The 18,125-nt window shown below is 44.5% G+C and overlaps 1 protein-coding gene across 1 annotated transcript; it reads left to right on the plus strand.

The window, feature by feature from the left end:
• The first annotated feature begins 11,465 nt into the window (after nt 1-11,465).
• Nucleotides 11,466-17,459, plus strand: LOC120457655. The gene is made up of 3 exons (XM_039645151.1): nt 11,466-11,604; nt 11,664-11,897; nt 17,202-17,459. The coding sequence occupies exons 1-3, from the start codon at nt 11,599-11,601 to the stop codon at nt 17,337-17,339; spliced, it is 378 nt and encodes a 125-aa protein (XP_039501085.1). The 5' UTR covers nt 11,466-11,598; the 3' UTR covers nt 17,340-17,459.
• The last annotated feature ends 666 nt before the right edge of the window (nt 17,460-18,125 follow it).

Genomic DNA, 18,125 nt, shown 5'->3' on the forward strand with positions numbered 1-18,125 from the left:
TAGCAATATGTTCTCAAGAACATCCTGGCTTAATCGATTGTGGTAGTCGGTAAGCACCAGCCTCAGAGTGGAGAATGCTCGTTCAATCGACACCTGTTATAAAATAAGAAACTATCTAAGAAGGAACCTAAATTATTTATGCCATTTTTATTTACCTGAGTTGGCGGTACGGCATAACAAACGTTACTAACTGCGTATAACTCCTGGTCAGTATACTGCTTTCCTTTCCAGTAAGATAGCACGTCTATGTCAAATCTTTGATATGCAAGTTGTAGATTTTCAATTTTTGTGTACACGTCTATTAAATAAATAGGCCTCTAACATTTCGTCTTCCTCGTCATAAAAGAAGTTTTCTATTTGATTGAAGCTTTATTGCGTCGGTTTTTTGTTGCGGAGACAATATATGTTGAAAGCGGGGATCCAAAAACAAGCATGAAACAACAAATTTATTATTTAACAATGTTTTTGTTCGTGTTTCTATTGAATTTAAAATTTTATTTCCAATAGTTTTTGTTAAATTGTGACTTGAATCATTGACTATTTTTTCGGTCAATATTTTTAGTTTAAGCCATTGTGCGTAAAAATTACTATAATGTAGTTGCTCCTCTTGGAATCTTTGTATAGATTTTTGCAAGGGACTAAAAACATTACAATATGTTTCAATAAAATCCCAAAACGAGGCATCTACATCAAAATTCTCTTCATCCGTTCTGTTTTTAAGTGATTCAATTTTACTTAAAATATCTTTCGCTTCCAACAAGTTTTTTAACATTATGTACGTGGATCCCCATCCCCATCTTGTTGGACAGTCTAATTGTGGCACTTTAAATTTTTTAAGCTCAAATATTTCGCGGTATCCATTCGATGGTTTTCTAATATATTTAGTCATATTCCTACAATTAAGTAGGTTGTAGTACTCCAGGTTTTATTTTATAATAATTTAACGTCGGATTGCTTTTATTTTATTTGATTTTTCTTTTCGCTATTTTATTTGCGCGTCGGTCGTTTTTTCTCCAAAATCAAAAGTGACCCTCTTTCTTTATTCTTATAATCTACCTTCATTCTATTTAGATCGATAACACTTTATATCGATATCGTAACATTATACAATTTGGTTACACTAAGGCGCGCGGTTCAAAATGGGATGTTTACATTCGGGCAACCTGACATTTAATCGACCTCGATCATAAACATAATCCTATAGTTTTATTACACACTTGCAACCATGGTTTAAGCCTAGCAGCCTCAAGGATCCCCTTATATGGGAGTTGCGTCAGCTGACAATTGTCTATATCAGTTATTTCATAACGGTCATTAGGAAAAACGCGGTTTACTCTATATGGGCCACGATACTTGGGTGCAAACTTCTTACAATGTCCTGCACTCGCATCAACATTACGAATAGCAACAAAATCATCTAGCTTGTACAACGCCGGTGCCCTATGCTTTAAGCCGTATGCGGTTTCATTTCGGATCTGTGATTGACGAATATTCTCACTTGCTTACCTTACGGTATCTAGACATTGCGGTTTCTCTTGACTAAATTTCTCTTCCAAATACTCGGTAAGCTCATCTACTACTGGACCACGTTGCTCACATCCAAATAACAACATACTAGGGGTCTTTCCGGTACTACACTGCACGGAATTGTTTATAGCGAATTCAACACGGTTAAGCAGCTTATACCAATCGGCTTGATTTAGGGGCTCTGATAGTTTTCCCAACATTGGTGTTAGAACACGGTTCACACGCTCAACTTGCCCATTTGCCTGAGGGGCCGCCGTAGCTACCTTAATATGGTCAATATTTCTGGACTCGAGGAACTCTTGAAACTCAAAGGAAGTGAAACACGTGCCTCTATCGGAAATGATTCTACGAGGCCGACTATAGTATTCGAAATATTTTTCTAATGAACAATTTACCTCCTTAGTACTGGTGGAGTTGACAGGATATAATTTAACAAACTTCGTGAACGCATCAATAATCACCAACAAATGCTTTCTCTTCGAGTTAATAGACGGAGGGGACCTAGGTGGTCAATATGTATCGTATCAAACGGGACCGGAACTTTAGGTATACTATGAAGCGTTCTATTATGAATGCTCTTCGGGACTGAATGTAGAATACACGGTAGACAATTCTTTATAAACAAATCAACCTTACTTCTCATACCGGGAAACCAATATTTTTCTCTCATTTTATTAACACACTTATCTGTCGCAAAATGTCCCAATTTTTCATGAAATTTCCTAATTAAATCTTCCTGCATTCGGCTCGGAACATACATACACATTTTCTCATTATCCTTCGATCTATACACTATTCCATCTATCAACACAAAATTTTCAACTTCACCAATCTCTAACTTCTCTCGCACTCGACGTATTTCGGAATCCCTTATCTGTTCGGTCTGCAACAGTAAATCAATATCATAAGGGGACGCACCTACAATTCCAATAATATTCTCAACTTCCGGGGCAAACCTAACGGATTTAACACGTTTCTTACGATTACAAGGTACATCACATGTCGTAGGTTGAAAAGATCTCTTAGTTCCACGGGGTTCAGAAAGTTCACACGGTTTACAAGGTTCACTAGGTTCACACGGTCTACAAGGTTCGGAATATCCACACGGTTTACAAGGTTCACTAGGCTTACAAGGTTCACTAGGTTCAGAAGATCCATACGGTTTACAAGGTTCAATATCTCTTGACGGAATCGGACACGGATCGGAAATTCCCTCCACCTCTCTTAGCAACTCTGTTTGCCTACTAAGCGCATCTACATGGGCCATGTTTGACCCCGGCCTATGGGCTATAGAATAATTAAAACTTTCCAACTCAAGGAACCAACGGGCGATACGGGGATTTATAGCTCTTTTACTCAAGGTTTGAACTAAGGAACTACAGTCGGTTACTATCAAAAAGGGTTTATGTTCCAGATATATTCGAAAACGGCGCAGGGCATATATGATTGCCAAGGTCTCAAGAAAGGCCACTGCAGCCGAATCTCGTTATCATAGTTTTGAACTTGAGACCTTGGCAATCATATATGCCCTGCGCCGTTTTCGAATATATCTGGAACATAAACCCTTTTTGATAGTAACCGACTGTAGTTCCTTAGTTCAAACCTTGAGTAAAAAAGCTATAAATCCCCGTATCGCCCGTTGGTCCCTTGAGTTGGAAAGTTTTAATTATTCTATAGCCCATAGGCCGGGGTCAAACATGGCCCATGTAGATGCGCTTAGTAGGCAAACAGAGTTGCTAAGAGAGGTGGAGGGAATTTCCGATCCGTGTCCGATTCCGTCAAGAGATATTGAACCTTGTAAACCGTATGGATCTTCTGAACCTAGTGAACCTTGTAAGCCTAGTGAACCTTGTAAACCGTGTGGATATTCCGAACCTTGTAGACCGTGTGAACCTAGTGAACCTTGTAAACCGTGTGAACTTTCTGAACCCCGTGGAACTAAGAGATCTTTTCAACCTACGACATGTGATGTACCTTGTAATCGTAAGAAACGTGTTAAATCCGTTAGGTTTGCCCCGGAAGTTGAGAATATTATTGGAATTGTAGGTGCGTCCCCTTATGATATTGATTTACTGTTGCAGACCGAACAGATAAGGGATTCCGAAATACGTCGAGTGCGAGAGAAGTTAGAGATTGGTGAAGTTGAAAATTTTGTGTTGATAGATGGAATAGTGTATAGATCGAAGGATAATGAGAAAATGTGTATGTATGTTCCGAGCCGAATGCAGGAAGATTTAATTAGGAAATTTCATGAAAAATTGGGACATTTTGCGACAGATAAGTGTGTTAATAAAATGAGAGAAAAATATTGGTTTCCCGGTATGAGAAGTAAGGTTGATTTGTTTATAAAGAATTGTCTACCGTGTATTCTACATTCAGTCCCGAAGAGCATTCATAATAGAACGCTTCATAGTATACCTAAAGTTCCGGTCCCGTTTGATACGATACATATTGACCACCTAGGTCCCCTCCGTCTATTAACTCGAAGAGAAAGCATTTGTTGGTGATTATTGATGCGTTCACGAAGTTTGTTAAATTATATCCTGTCAACTCCACCAGTACTAAGGAGGTAAATTGTTCATTAGAAAAATATTTCGAATACTATAGTCGGCCTCGTAGAATCATTTCCGATAGAGGCACGTGTTTCACTTCCTTTGAGTTTCAAGAGTTCCTCGAGTCCAGAAATATTGACCATATTAAGGTAGCTACGGCGGCCCCTCAGGCAAATGGGCAAGTTGAGCGTGTGAACCGTGTTCTAACACCAATGTTGGGAAAACTATCAGAGCCCCTAAATCAAGCCGATTGGTATAAGCTGCTTAACCGTGTTGAATTCGCTATAAACAATTCCGTGCAGTGTAGTACCGGAAAGACCCCTAGTATGTTGTTATTTGGATGTGAGCAACGTGGTCCAGTAGTAGATGAGCTTACCGAGTATTTGGAAGAGAAATTTAGTCAAGAGAAACCGCAATGTCTAGATACCGTAAGGTAAGCAAGTGAGAATATTCGTCAATCACAGATCCGAAATGAAACCGCATACGGCTTAAAGCATAGGGCACCGGCGTTGTACAAGCTAGATGATTTTGTTGCTATTCGTAATGTTGATGCGAGTGCAGGACATTGTAAGAAGTTTGCACCCAAGTATCGTGGCCCATATAGAGTAAACCGCGTTTTTCCTAATGACCGTTATGAAATAACTGATATAGACAATTGTCAGCTGACGCAACTCCCATATAAGGGGATCCTTGAGGCTGCTAGGCTTAAACCATGGTTGCAAGTGTGTAATAAAACTATAGGATTATGTTTATGATCGAGGTCGATTAAATGTCAGGTTGCCCGAATGTAAACATCCCATTTTGAACCGCGCGCCTTAGTGTAACCAAATTGTATAATGTTACGATATCGATATAAAGTGTTATCGATCTAAATAGAATGAAGGTAGATTATAAGAATAAAGAAAGAGGGTCACTTTTGATTTTGGAGAAAAAACGACCGACGCGCAAATAAAATAGCGAAAAGAAAAATCAAATAAAATTAAAGCAATCCGACGTTAAATTATTATAAAATAAAACCTGGAGTACTACAACCTACTTAATTGTAGGAATATGACTAAATATATTAGAAAACCATCGAATGGATACCGCGAAATATTTGAGCTTAAAAAATTTAAAGTGCCACAATTAGACTGTCCAACAAGATGGGGATGGGGATCCACGTACATAATGTTGAAAAACTTGTTGGAAGCGAAAGATATTTTAAGTAAAATTGAATCACTTAAAAACAGAACGGATGAAGAGAATTTTGATGTAGATGCCTCGTTTTGGGATTTTATTGAAACATATTGTAATGTTTTTAGTCCCTTGCAAAAATCTATACAAAGATTCCAAGAGGAGCAACTACATTATAGTAATTTTTACGCACAATGGCTTAAACTAAAAATATTGACCGAAAAAATAGTCAATGATTCAAGTCACAATTTAACAAAAACTATTGGAAATAAAATTTTAAATTCAATAGAAACACGAACAAAAACATTGTTAAATAATAAATTTGTTGTTTCATGCTTGTTTTTGGATCCCCGCTTTCAACATATATTGTCTCCGCAACAAAAAACCGACGCAATAAAGCTTCAATCAAATAGAAAACTTCTTTTATGACGAGGAAGACGAAATGTTAGAGGCCTATTTATCGCAAGGCGTTCAATCAAAAGTAAATAGTTCAATAGACGTGTACACAAAAATTGAAAATCTACAACTTGCATATCAAAGATTTGACATAGACGTGCTATCTTACTGGAAAGGAAAGCAGTATACTGACCAGGAGTTATACGCAGTTAGTAACGTTTGTTATGCCGTACCGCCAACTCAGGTAAATAAAAATGGCATAAATAATTTAGGTACCTTCTTAGATAGTTTCTTATTTTATAACAGGTGGCGATTGAACGAGCATTCTCCACTCTGAGGCTACCACAATCGATTAAGCCAGGATGTTCTTGAGAACATATTGCTAGTCAAATTAAATCCCACCTTTTTGGACATGGCCATTGATACTTTGCCACTTTTTGAAAACGAAGAACTTACTCTTAGTGGTTTATAAAATAAGTAAAATAATAGTTATAACAGAAAGCAATGAAAATTTATTTATGTATCATTTTTCAAAATTCATATACTATTATGTTTTTATTTTTGCTAATTTTGTTTCTATAATTTTTTTAAAATTGATTAGTTGTATTATTTTATAAGCATTATACAAAAAGAAAGTCCAAAAAATAAAAAAGTACAAGAAGTACGCTATAAGTAATTTCCAAAAAATTTAGTCATTCGTAATTAAATAAAAGTCGCGGCTACTGAATGAATTTGTCGCCTCATGCGTCTGTCGCCTTATGCTGCTCGGCAGCAAAAATCAGAAGCAGCAAACAGTCGAAAGCACCGACTTACGCTGCTGCGACTGTTGGTCAGCAGCAATAGCAACGAAAATCAAAAGCAGCAAACAGTCGAAGGCACCGACTTCTGATTTTTCAGAAGCAGAAGCAATTGTTCGCTTTCTGATATCGCTCGCAGCAGAAGCAGTGAAAATCAAAAATATTGCGACTTCTGCTAATTCGACTGCAGCTTTTCCAACACTGAAAACAATAACCAGGTTATCCTTAATAGGCTTATCATTGATAAAATAAATAAAATTACCCTGGCCAATAGAAATCTAATAAACAGCTTAAAATATGAAGGAGACGCCCAAAGAGATACTAGCACCACTTTAATGTTTCAAATTCAGATGCTAAAAGAGGAAATTCGTAATCTTAATCAGGATATACAGTGGGCAAAAGCAGACATTAGCAATCCCCAAATACTAGGAGATCAAGGGATCAATTAAGTCAAAAAAATTTTAGAACAGAACCAATTACCCTACACAAATTTTGAGGAAGCCATGCACATAGCAGAAGTAAACATAGCAAGTAACGGAACAATGTTAATCTATATTGTAAAAATCCCTGTAACCGATACCAAGTTATGTAAAACAATTTTAATTAAACCAATAAAAATTGGTCAATTTGTCAACAAAATAGAAACCGAAAATGTAATTAGGTGTAAGGAAAAATTATTCGCAAAAATTGCAAATTGTAATATCTACAATGGAATAACAATTTGTAAACATAAAAATATGATAGACATTAGTAACTCTTCATGCCTTCCAAACCTCCTAAAAAGTCGCCCTGCCACCTGCACTAGAATCAACAATCAACACATCCCTACCATCGATGAAATTGCACCCGGAGTTATACTACTAAATAAATTCAGCGGCGAGATATCAGTCAATGGAACAACGTCAACGCTTAATGGGTCATTTGTCATTAATTTCAGCAACAAAACAATAGAAATTGATGACCAAGTCTTCACGAATAGGTACTCCGTACACCACCAACCTATGCCGGCAATTCTCCAAACTAAAATGACCATTAAAAATCTGGAAGAGAAACTATCTCTAGAATTGGTCAAGGAACTTAATGTCAACAATACCAAAACCTTGGAGCTGCTGAAAACAACCTCCCACACAGCCGATATATTGATGGGCTGTGTCATAATCACCGAAGTCGTTCTAATAACGATCCGCATCTTGATAAGGAGGGTCGCAAAATTTCGTGTCAACCCAAACACCGAAGACGAATGCGTCAGCGTCTGGAGCGCTTCCCGCTGGAGCGCTGACGGCAACCAAAAGCACCGACGCGGGCAGAGGCAGCGACGGAGTTGACACCGACGCAGGCAGAGGCAGCGACGGAGTTGGCGGCATAAATATCACCAAAAATTGTAAACCCACTTCAGTTCTAATTTTTATTCAAATAAAACCGGACCTCGAGTCCGAATTACCATCTTGTGAAACAATTAATTTGTGTTTTATTTAACTTATTTAACCCTCTTCTTGCGCTCTTTGTCTTACCCCCTTCACCAGCCTGTCTTACACGCGATTCCTCCTCTTACGTCACTTGACGGTCACTCAACTCTCGCTATGCCCACTTCAAAACGCTGACTTCGTCCCCCGCCCTCATCCATCAACACGACAATGTATTCAATGACCCACCGGCACTTAGTTACAATCGCGCTGACTGCTACGCCAGCAAACGACACTTCTTGTTGTTGGTCGCGATCACGCTGCCGACAAACTGCTGCATCTGCAAATTACGCTTGTTGATGTGGAGCGGCAGAACCGCCGGACGTTTGATAAGCGACCGCCGACTTGGAATGGCTGGAATTACGGCCGCTTACCCAACTGCTATGCGGAGTCACCCTGCACCGGCCGCGAACGCTGCCCACGACTCTGGAGCCGTAGCTACAGTGCGAACCTGGCCCAGCCGCGGAAGGCAGTCTTTTCTGACACTACAACGGAGACAGCAGCAAACCAGCCATTAAAAAATCGAGTTATCTCTAAGAATATTACAATAAAGCGAATTTATAACGTTGAAATCCATCGTCTCGTCTATTTCTGAGGATCGCCATTGGTAGAATAACAAGGATGTTGATTACACTCACTAGGTGAGCTATTCAGTGACAAGAGCTCGTCACACCCCCTAGCAACCATGGGTTGCATAACTGGCGCCCGAACCAAAAGAGTAAATAAAACAAATAAATGAAATTAAAACAAAAAAAGAAAAAAATGGAATGTGGAAAAATTTGAAAAATTAGAGTGACAGTGATGTGATGTGACAGTGAACAATCAAACAATAAAAACGACCACCCGCCGCGGTGAGAATGCCCCTACAGTCTGTAGCGGGAACAACATTCTGCACGGGCGTAAAAAAGTCGCACATAACTAACTGAAAAGACCACCCGCCGCAGCGTAAATACTGTCTCCGTCCAGAAGCAATATACGCGGGCGCAAAAGCGTCTTCATAAAAAATAATAATGGAAAATAATAATACAAAGGCCGTAACGACCCACTGCGGCGATTTGCCTACACTCTCTGTAACCTATTCGCGAGTGCAATGTACATAGTGCCGAAGAGGAAAAAAAAGGAATAAATAAAATGAAAAGATGAAATAATCACCAGATAAACTCTAACTAAAATGTGTGGTAATCTGCTGGACAGGCTGAGTGGTGTGGAAGCACCCGAGGAAGCTGCCCAGTGGATTGTGTGGCAACCGTACCATTAGTAGGCCAAGGCCAAAAAGGAAGAATACGGACCACCGCGCCCAGTTCGACTGTTCACTAAATTCACTCGTCACTGTCGTTTCAAACCTAACTTATTGAAACCAAAACCACATGAAAGAAAGATGAAACATAAACGAATATAAAAAAAAACGATAAACCATTGCCCACAATTATTATTAGAATTTTCTAAGAAAACATCTTTATCTTTTCTCAGATTTTAAGAAGAATACAACACGCACACCTCAACACGCATACATCTATTGTCAAGGGTGAGTGAAACCATATTTACATCCAGTTTGCGCTTTTCAAAAAGATAAAAAATAAATACCGCAGATACGTTTTAATTAGTTTGCGCTTTTCTAAAATAAAAAATAAAATACGTTTTAAATATTAAGTGAACGAACTCTTGGTTAACCGTCAGCCGGTCCGATTCAGTCTACTTCCGATACCCCCACGCTAGTAATAATGGAGGAAATTAAAAAATCTCTTAACGTGCTCCTTGCCCAGTTCACCAGGTTGAAGGATGACATGAAAAGGATGAATAGTAGGCTCAACACGCTAGAATCCGAAAACGAAGGCCGGCGGTCACGCCTCCGGTGCCATTGGCGCGTGCGCGCAATGAATACGAATTGAAGGAAGTCTTTACGCTTCCAGATTGCATCAAGGAACTTCAAACATTCGAAGGTCAAGCCGAAAGATACGTTTCTTGGGTGAACCGTGCGCAGGCAATTCTGAACGATTACGAAGGGAGACCTCTGTTCCGCGCGGACAAGCGCGATGTGCGTACGCTGGAATATCAGCTTGGCCAACTGACCCAGGGAAATAAAACCCTAGAGAAGTATTATTTGGAGGTGAATAAGCACCTTTCCCTTATCCTCAACGGATTAAAGGCTATGGGCTATCCAATGGAGGCTGTTAGGGCCCTGTCAGAACACTCGAGGGACAAGGCTCTTGACGTCTTTATCCGGGGAGTCGTCAATGATGCCTCTAGGCTACTGGTCATGCGCAGACCAAAAGATTTCCAAGAAGCATACTTCTTTTGCAAGGAGTTACAGGCCGTTGCCCCGAGAGGAGGTCACTTTGCCCAGTCCTCCCCGCCGGCGAGTTTCGTACCAAATACTTGGTTCTACCGGCCTCCTCGCTTTTCTTCCCCCTATCAGGGAAACGGTAGACCTTCATCAGGCTCGGGATATGGTGGGTCCCAAAACAATAACCGCTTCCAGGGCCCAAGACCCGCCATTAAAATGGAATCTGTAACGAACTGATTTTCTTGTTTCTGCTCGCTACGAAGTGCAAAGTCCCACCAAATTTATGATTTGTGTGATTGCCCGACCAAGGAGAAGACAGAGTCTCAGATTTAAATCATGTTATGGCGACGGGGTGTATCGTCCGAGAGACCAGCTAGCGCTCCTCTCCGAACCACCTTTGCCGACCACTGACTCCACCGTCCCTTCCTGCGTAGGCCAGGCACTTGTCGCCCTTGCCGACGGATAACCTGCGGGCTCGACCAGGGCTTAGGAGGTTATGGGGCAGGGTGTATCGTCCGTGAGTCCAAAGTCCGCACCGTTATCGTATGACCTCTACGCCCTTGGCGGGTTTGAGTCCAAGGTCCAGCGCGGTAAGGTTATTTCACGGTCTCCGCTTTGCCGGGGTCCAAGGTCCATTATTTCCCGTTTGACCTGACCGCCCTTGACTCCTCTCGCATTCCAGCCGTCTTCGCTGTTGCTACGCCGATCTCCTGCACCCGGATTTGTGGGGAGTTTTAAGACTCCTCACATCTCCCCCTTTCTTCGGAAGTATTTGAAAATAATGTTGCTTCCGGCGGTCCTCTGCTTTGGTTCCTCCTTGCATAGGCAACTTCCTCGATCTCCTCTCGTCGACCCTGCGCCCTTCGTTCTCAGCCTGGCAGTCGCAGCTTATTAGACCCCGTCGTTCAGCGTCGGGACTTGGCATCTTGAACATCCTTGCGCCCCCCTGATCCTTTACGTCTCAGCCTATTTGAGCATCTCGACGTGGCATCTTGATCCTCATCGTTCCTCACTCCTCACGTCGATCTGCGCCTCCTTGATCTCTTGCCGTCTGCTTCTGGTCACCAGCTCCGCATTTAAATTTCCCGCCTTCTCATCGCTTTCCATCTCTGGCAATTCCACCGACTCTCACCATGATCGAGTTATCGATGTTGGCGACCGGCGTTGCCACTTCCGATTCCTATCGATGTTGTCTCATCGCTGATTGCGCGATCGAGCTATCGATATTGGCGACCGGCGTTGCCACTTCATGTTCCGATGTTCCGATGTCGTGCCGATTGCTGTCAATAGTGTGACAGTTTCCAGTATTTTTGTTCCCTATCGATCTCACTATCGATCGACCGCTATTATCGTAGCGCCCCCATCCCGATTTTCACTAAGCACGTGGATTTCGTAGTTGCAGCTCAATGGAGGTAAGTTACGGAATTTCGCGTAAAAACCGCCATCTTTACTCATCCTCTCTTCGTTTCAGCTCCTTGAATATGACATGATGCCCCTTGATGCTCCAGGGTTGCCTGCCCTGGACACGGGCACCCTGGAGGCCCTTCCGCAAGGATCCCGGATGAACGCCCCTACATGCTCCGGGCGGCTGCCCCTGGCCCTCAAGCGCCCTGGAGGCCTCCTTCTTCGTCCGTTCTTCTTCGTGCGTCCGTTCGCTGGCCCGCGTGCCTGTTGGATGCTGCGGATGACTCCTTTTTTTTTTTATGTAAGCAATGTGTGCCCTTGCCCTCCCCTGTCCCAATAACTCTGTTTTCGCTTTCGTTTTTGTCTTTGTTTATTGTGGCACTTAGACTCGTTTATCCCCGCCGCGACGCACCTTCAACCGGAACCGCTGGCCGTCCAGTACGAAGAGCTTGGCCCAGCGGTCCTTGTGTCGCCTGCCCGCCTGGGCCTCGGCCTCCTCGACCACTTTGGGTGGCCACTCCGCGCGCTCGACTTCTCGCCACGGCTTCTCACACAGCGACTGCTGCCTGCGGAGGCAGGGTCGTTGCGGTGGCTGTATTGCCTCGGGGCATGACTCCTGCCGCGCGAGTTTCGGTGGTGGTGGTGCGGGCCACACCCACGGACCCTTCTCCGGGTTCTCCTCCGCGCCTTCGTCCTCCATCCGAGCGCGAACTCGCGGGTCGCGCGCTCGCTTCTCAACCGGCCTCCACCCGACCGCGCCCACCACCTCCGGCGTGTCCTCCGGTGGTGCGGGCCATGTCCACGTCACCGTCTGCTGGTGCCACCGGCGGCCGCCCAGGCCGATTGTGTGACGTGCGCCTGGTCCACTTCCCAGGACTGCTGCCGCTCGCACCGGGGCCCCTCCTCATCCTGGGGTGGCGGCGTCGGCGTGCGTGGTGGCGGCGGCGTGCGTGGCGGTGGTGGTGGCTGCGGCTGCGCCGGATCCGCCCGTGGCCCTGCGTCGCCCGCCGCACGCTGCGGTAGGCCATCCTTGCCCTCGCGCTCCGGCCTCCTTCGTCCTCTTCCGAGGCCACCACCGGGGTGACGGTCTCACCCCTGTCGTCCTCCTCGCTCTCCGAAGAGAGGGACACGTAGTCCACCGGTCCTTCGGCCATCGCCTCTTCCTCCGACAGCTCCGTGTCCTCCTGGACCGGGGATGGGGATCGCGACACCAGGGGTGACGCCAGAAGCTGGAGGTAGGACTCAACATCCGCCCTCCATATCGCTCCGGGCTGTTCCCCAGTGCCGGTCTCCCTTACCTCCAGGTTGTTTTGCGCGCTGCGTGTGTTCATCATCATGTGCCGACTTGATCTTAAAAGACCGACTCTCGCTTTTTCCGCCGCGACGAAACCTCGGTTTTCGATCTGCTCCTTTCCGCCGTTATTCCGCGGGGCCTGTACCGGTAACGGGATTCTCCTCCGTGCACCTGCCTCCCACGGAATTCGCAACTGTGTGCGTTAGCAGTTAACGGTTTTCCGGCTGTGTACCCTCCCTGTCCCGCTCTCGCGCTCCAACGGGCCTCTTGTGTGTGTGTGTTTATTTGCGACTTTCGACTTTTCGATACCCTGTATCGTCTTCCCCCCTTCTTCGCGAAAGGGTTTTATTATTGTTTATCGCTCTCGTTGTCCTCTGGCCCGCCGGCGCCCGCGCTTCCCGGCTTCAAGTCGCTAATATGAGCCGTTTTTGTTTTCCTCGTTTTATTATTATTATTGAGAAATTAACGCATGATTAAAATTATGCGGAATTTTGGATTAGCTATAGCAGCTGAGGGCCTTAAGCTAAAGTTTTCCTCGTTATTTCGTGTTTTAATATACATATTACCGGCAAGTTCTCGTCCCATGTCCTCTAATCGGCCCCTGTGAACTGCGCGATCATTGTTTTCACGGTCCTGTTGGCCCTTTCCATCGGGTTTTCTTGCGAACCCTGGTTGCCCCTCTGAGGCTGGGGTCGCGTGGCGTTTCCCGATCTTGGACAGCACTCTGCGGTCTTCGGGCCGATTCTCCCGCACGTCCAGCAAAAGGTGATCGGTCGGTTCCGACATTCCCGCATCCAGTGATCCTGGCTTCCGCACCTATGGCAGGCTTGTGCTGGGTTTAATACAAACTAGACATCTGCATGAGTGGCGAAAAAGGCACATTCAAATGCACAATGCCGAAAATGAATGGAATGAGAATGACAGCAAAGTCAAACTGGTATGAGTGAGTGAGTGAATTTACGTACGACTCAGTCGCACAACAACGAAACAGATGGAAATGAATTGAATGGAATGAGAACACAGTAAATTGAGACGGTTCATTCGAATGATTCAAGTGACAACTGAAAACAATGAAAAAGAAATGAAATTTGTTTTTATAGTTGTGTATGCATATATGTAATTTGGTTATATATTAAACTTATTACTAAAATAACAATATAATTAACTTAAATTCGAATGCAAAAACATTATTTTGTTTATATTTTCTGGATTGGTGGCTATTAAACAACGCTTTTCTGTAATTAAATTTCTTGCGCTAGAAAATGCGCGTTCCGAAGCCGCACTGCTTGCTGGAATGCAAAATATTTTGCAACTTACTTTATGCAAAAGTGGAAAAAATTTTTTATTCAAATTCCACCAAGCTAAAACATTAAAATCAGGGGTGTATGCAACATTTATGTTAGAATATCCTGCGTCTTTGAAGTACAGCTGTCAAGAATAAGCAAAGGAATGGATCGAATTCGCACGCAACAACTCGATTCATTCGAATGTTCTAGGCATTTCCAAATGTTTCATTTCATTTTACGCTTCATTCATTTACGTTCATTTCGTTGCAGGTAGTAAGTTATGAGTGGAATGAGAATCTCACTCATACAATGTCGGTTCATTTCGTGCGTTTCACTCATTTAATTTAATTCCATTCGAATGTATTCTATGTGACGTATGTTATGAGTGGAATCATGCAGATGTCTAATACAAACCCCTGCCGCACCGGGTCTGGCCCTCGCCCGTTCGTTTCGTGCCTCGATGGTCCTGTTGGCTCCTCTTGGCACCTTCTGCACACAGCGTGCTGTTCCCCTCTTGGGAAATCCCGCTGGTGGCGGGCTCTGTGGGTCCGCTCTGACTCGAAACGCTCCCTTTGGGAGTCCAGTTCCTCGAATTCGTCGGCCAGGGCCATCAGAGCATCCAGGTGTCGGCACTCGTACGGGCGGACAAACATTCGTAGAGCTGGAGTGCTGTTCTCCCTTATCCTCTCCAAGATCTCTTTCTGGGACATCCCCAAAGGCCGCATTACGGTCAGCATGTCCACCATATAATCTTTGAAGCACTCGCCATGCCGCTGTTTCCTCTGCCTGACCTGGTCTGCCAGCTTCGTTATGAAGCCTCTGGGCAGGAAAAATTCTTGGAAGCTGTGGATGAACTCTGCCCATGTCTCCCAGAATCTGTTGTTGGCGAAGAACCCTGCCCTTCAGCAGTTCCGGCATCGATCGCGGGATTTGGTTGATCTCTAGGCCGTACGTCATTGCTGACCACTCCACCTGCTCCAGGAACTCCAATGGCTTGTCGTGACCGTCGTACCGGAAGCTCCACTCCCGCACCTGTTTCGCCACCTCTTGCGATGTCTCGCCGATCGCGGCTGGACTCCCGCCTCTCCCTTCTCTCGCGGCTGCTTTCCCGCCGTTCACCCCCGTTTTCCTGACTTTCGGGTCTGCTCCCGCTGGACTCCATCATGCTGTGGACATCGAGGCTCCTCATCAGGCCTTCCACGCCGGTGACTTTGACTTCCGGGGTCGGTCTCCTTGTGTACTCCCTTTCCAATGCCTCCAGTATGGCGACCGTTCCGGGCTCGTCTGCGGTCTGCTGGATAAATTCGGACAGCGTCTTCCTCATATCCTCGACCAACCCTTCGAGCTTAATGCCTAGGGCGCTCGCTATTGCCACGATTTCTTCATCTTCTCCTCTGTTCTTTTGGCCAGGACAATCACGGTTGGGCGCCAGATGTAACGAACTGATTTTCTTGTTTCTGCTCGCTACGAATTGCAACGGCTAGCTCAGAGAGTTTGTTTGTTCGTCTCACCAAAATTTATGATTTGTGTGATTGCCCGACCAAGGAGAAGACAGAGTCTCAGATTTAAATCATGTTATGGCGACGGGGTGTATCGTCCGAGAGACCAGCTAGCGCTCCTCTCCGAACCACCTTTGCCGACCACTGACTCCACCGTCCCTTCCTGCGTAGGCCAGGCACTTGTCGCCCTTGCCGACGGATAACCTACGGGCTAGACCAGGGCTTAGGAGGTTATGGGGCAGGGTGTATCGTCCGTGAGTCCAAAGTCCGCACCGTTATCGTATGACCTCTACGCCCTTGGCGGGTTTGAGTCCAAGGTCCAGCGCGGTACCGTTATTTCACGGTCTCTTCGCTTTGCCGGGGTCCAACGTCCATTATTTCCCGTTTGACCTGACCGCCCTTGACTCCTCTCGCATTCCAGCCGTCTTCGCTGTTGCTACGCCGATCTCCTGCCCCCGGATTTGTGGGGAGTTTTAAGACTCCTCACATCGGTCGGGGCAGTCACACCGCTCAGATTACAGGGCAGTCCAGAGCGAGGGATCCGGTGTGAAAAGAACGTCGTCCGAATACCAGAATCCATTCCAAAGGGCAACGAAGCTCTATCACATGGAGGCCATGCCAGAGCCCCCTACCACAATCCCCGCCGAACAAGGCGTAGTTGCCTCATCTGACCACTATTATTACGATCAGCTCATTGTTGACGACGTTGGCATGCCTGAAATGGGCACGGAGAGCCTAAATTTTATGACCGAGGCCTCTCAAGCGTCCCATACTCAGAGTATGAGGGAAAGTATGGGGTTAGACTACACTTTTTGATCGATACCGGCGCGAACAAGAATTTCATCAGCCCCAGAATTGCCGCCGGCTCCACAGTCCTAACCATCCTCTTCCGTGTACAATCGGCTACAGGCAGTGTTAAAATAACACACCGCGTAACCGGCAAGTTCTTCAAACGTTTAGGAAATGACTCGACCCTTACATTTTTTGTCCTCCCCGGCCTGAACGCCATCGATGGTATCATAGGGGACGATACGCTCAAGGACTTGAAGGCCCTTGTTGACAGAAAAAACAACTGTCTGATCATATCCCCTGGTCTCTCAATGTCAACGACAAGAGCTCGTCACACCCCGAAGCAACCATGAGTTGCATGACTTATATATGGTACATATGTACATATATAGTGACATATTCACATAGTCAGCACATAAGAATATACTGAATATCAGATCCCACGAAATCCAAATGTAAGAATATGCTGAATATCAGATCCTACGAAATCCAAATTTAATATAGAGACATATTCACATAGCCTGTACATGAGAACATGCAGATCTCACGATATAAACACTTGCACCCGGAGTAAGCGATGCCGCTCTCCCTATATGCATACACTCATTTATTATTGTATAAGTTAACAACACGCTTTACCAAAAGCTCATAAAGAAAAGCTTAGGTCAGCGTCTGCATTATTTCCTGCACGCGCCAATCTAAAGTAAACTAATTCATAACCAAATTAATTTTAACAGAGCATTGAACTGCAGTTGCAAAACAGTTCACACGGGCACCTGCAATTCCTACTAAATATTAGCCACAACAGGAAATGGCCAAGCAGTTCACACGGGCACATGCAATTCTTACGAAATATTGACAACAACAGGAAATAGCCAAATTTATTAAGAAGTCATCAGCAGAACTGCAATTAACCAATTACAGCAGACTGCACAACTGACAAAATGTTGTCAAACTTTGATTCGTCGCTGCACCAGCGCTGCCACCATCGCTGCCACCGCTACACCAAATTCTGATTCACAAAAGGCCAGATTAGGGAACTAGAGTAGAACTTCAGTTGAGTCTTAACTTTGAATCCAATCAATAAAGTTGCAAAAATAAATTTGTAAAATTTATTTATTATTTTTATTAATAAACAAATAAATTAACTTGCGCCCGAACAGGGACCGGTTTATAACATAACAGAGCAAAAAGCCTCTACGCTCGCGTCGTGACGAAAAACAAAAAGTAATTCGACTCCCCGAGCACCTCAAAATATGCCTCAAAGAGCACCAATTGCTCAACAATATGGCAGACCAATGCACAACATGACATTCTTTAGCAACCAAGCACCAATACAACAACCGTACGTACAACAACCATACTCACAGCAACTAAACGCACGACAGCCGTTCACACCAAACCCAACTTTCGTACCGAATCGCCCCACGGCACTAAAACCGCTGCCCCGTCCTGAGCCTATGGACGTGGACCCCAGCATCCGCACAAGACAAGTGAACTATATGAACAGACCACCGAACTTTGAAATGGGTAAACGACCAGGAAACCCCATTCCCCCTGTTCCACAGGATGACAAACGACAACGTACTTTCAATATAGAAACTAATGAACAAAATAATGACACTATTACACCTAGTAGCAATGACCAGAACACATAAAAC

The sequence above is a fragment of the Drosophila santomea genome, unplaced genomic scaffold (assembly GCF_016746245.2).
Source record: "Drosophila santomea strain STO CAGO 1482 unplaced genomic scaffold, Prin_Dsan_1.1 Segkk69_quiver_pilon_scaf, whole genome shotgun sequence".
NCBI classification, from domain to species: Eukaryota; Metazoa; Arthropoda; class Insecta; order Diptera; family Drosophilidae; genus Drosophila; species Drosophila santomea.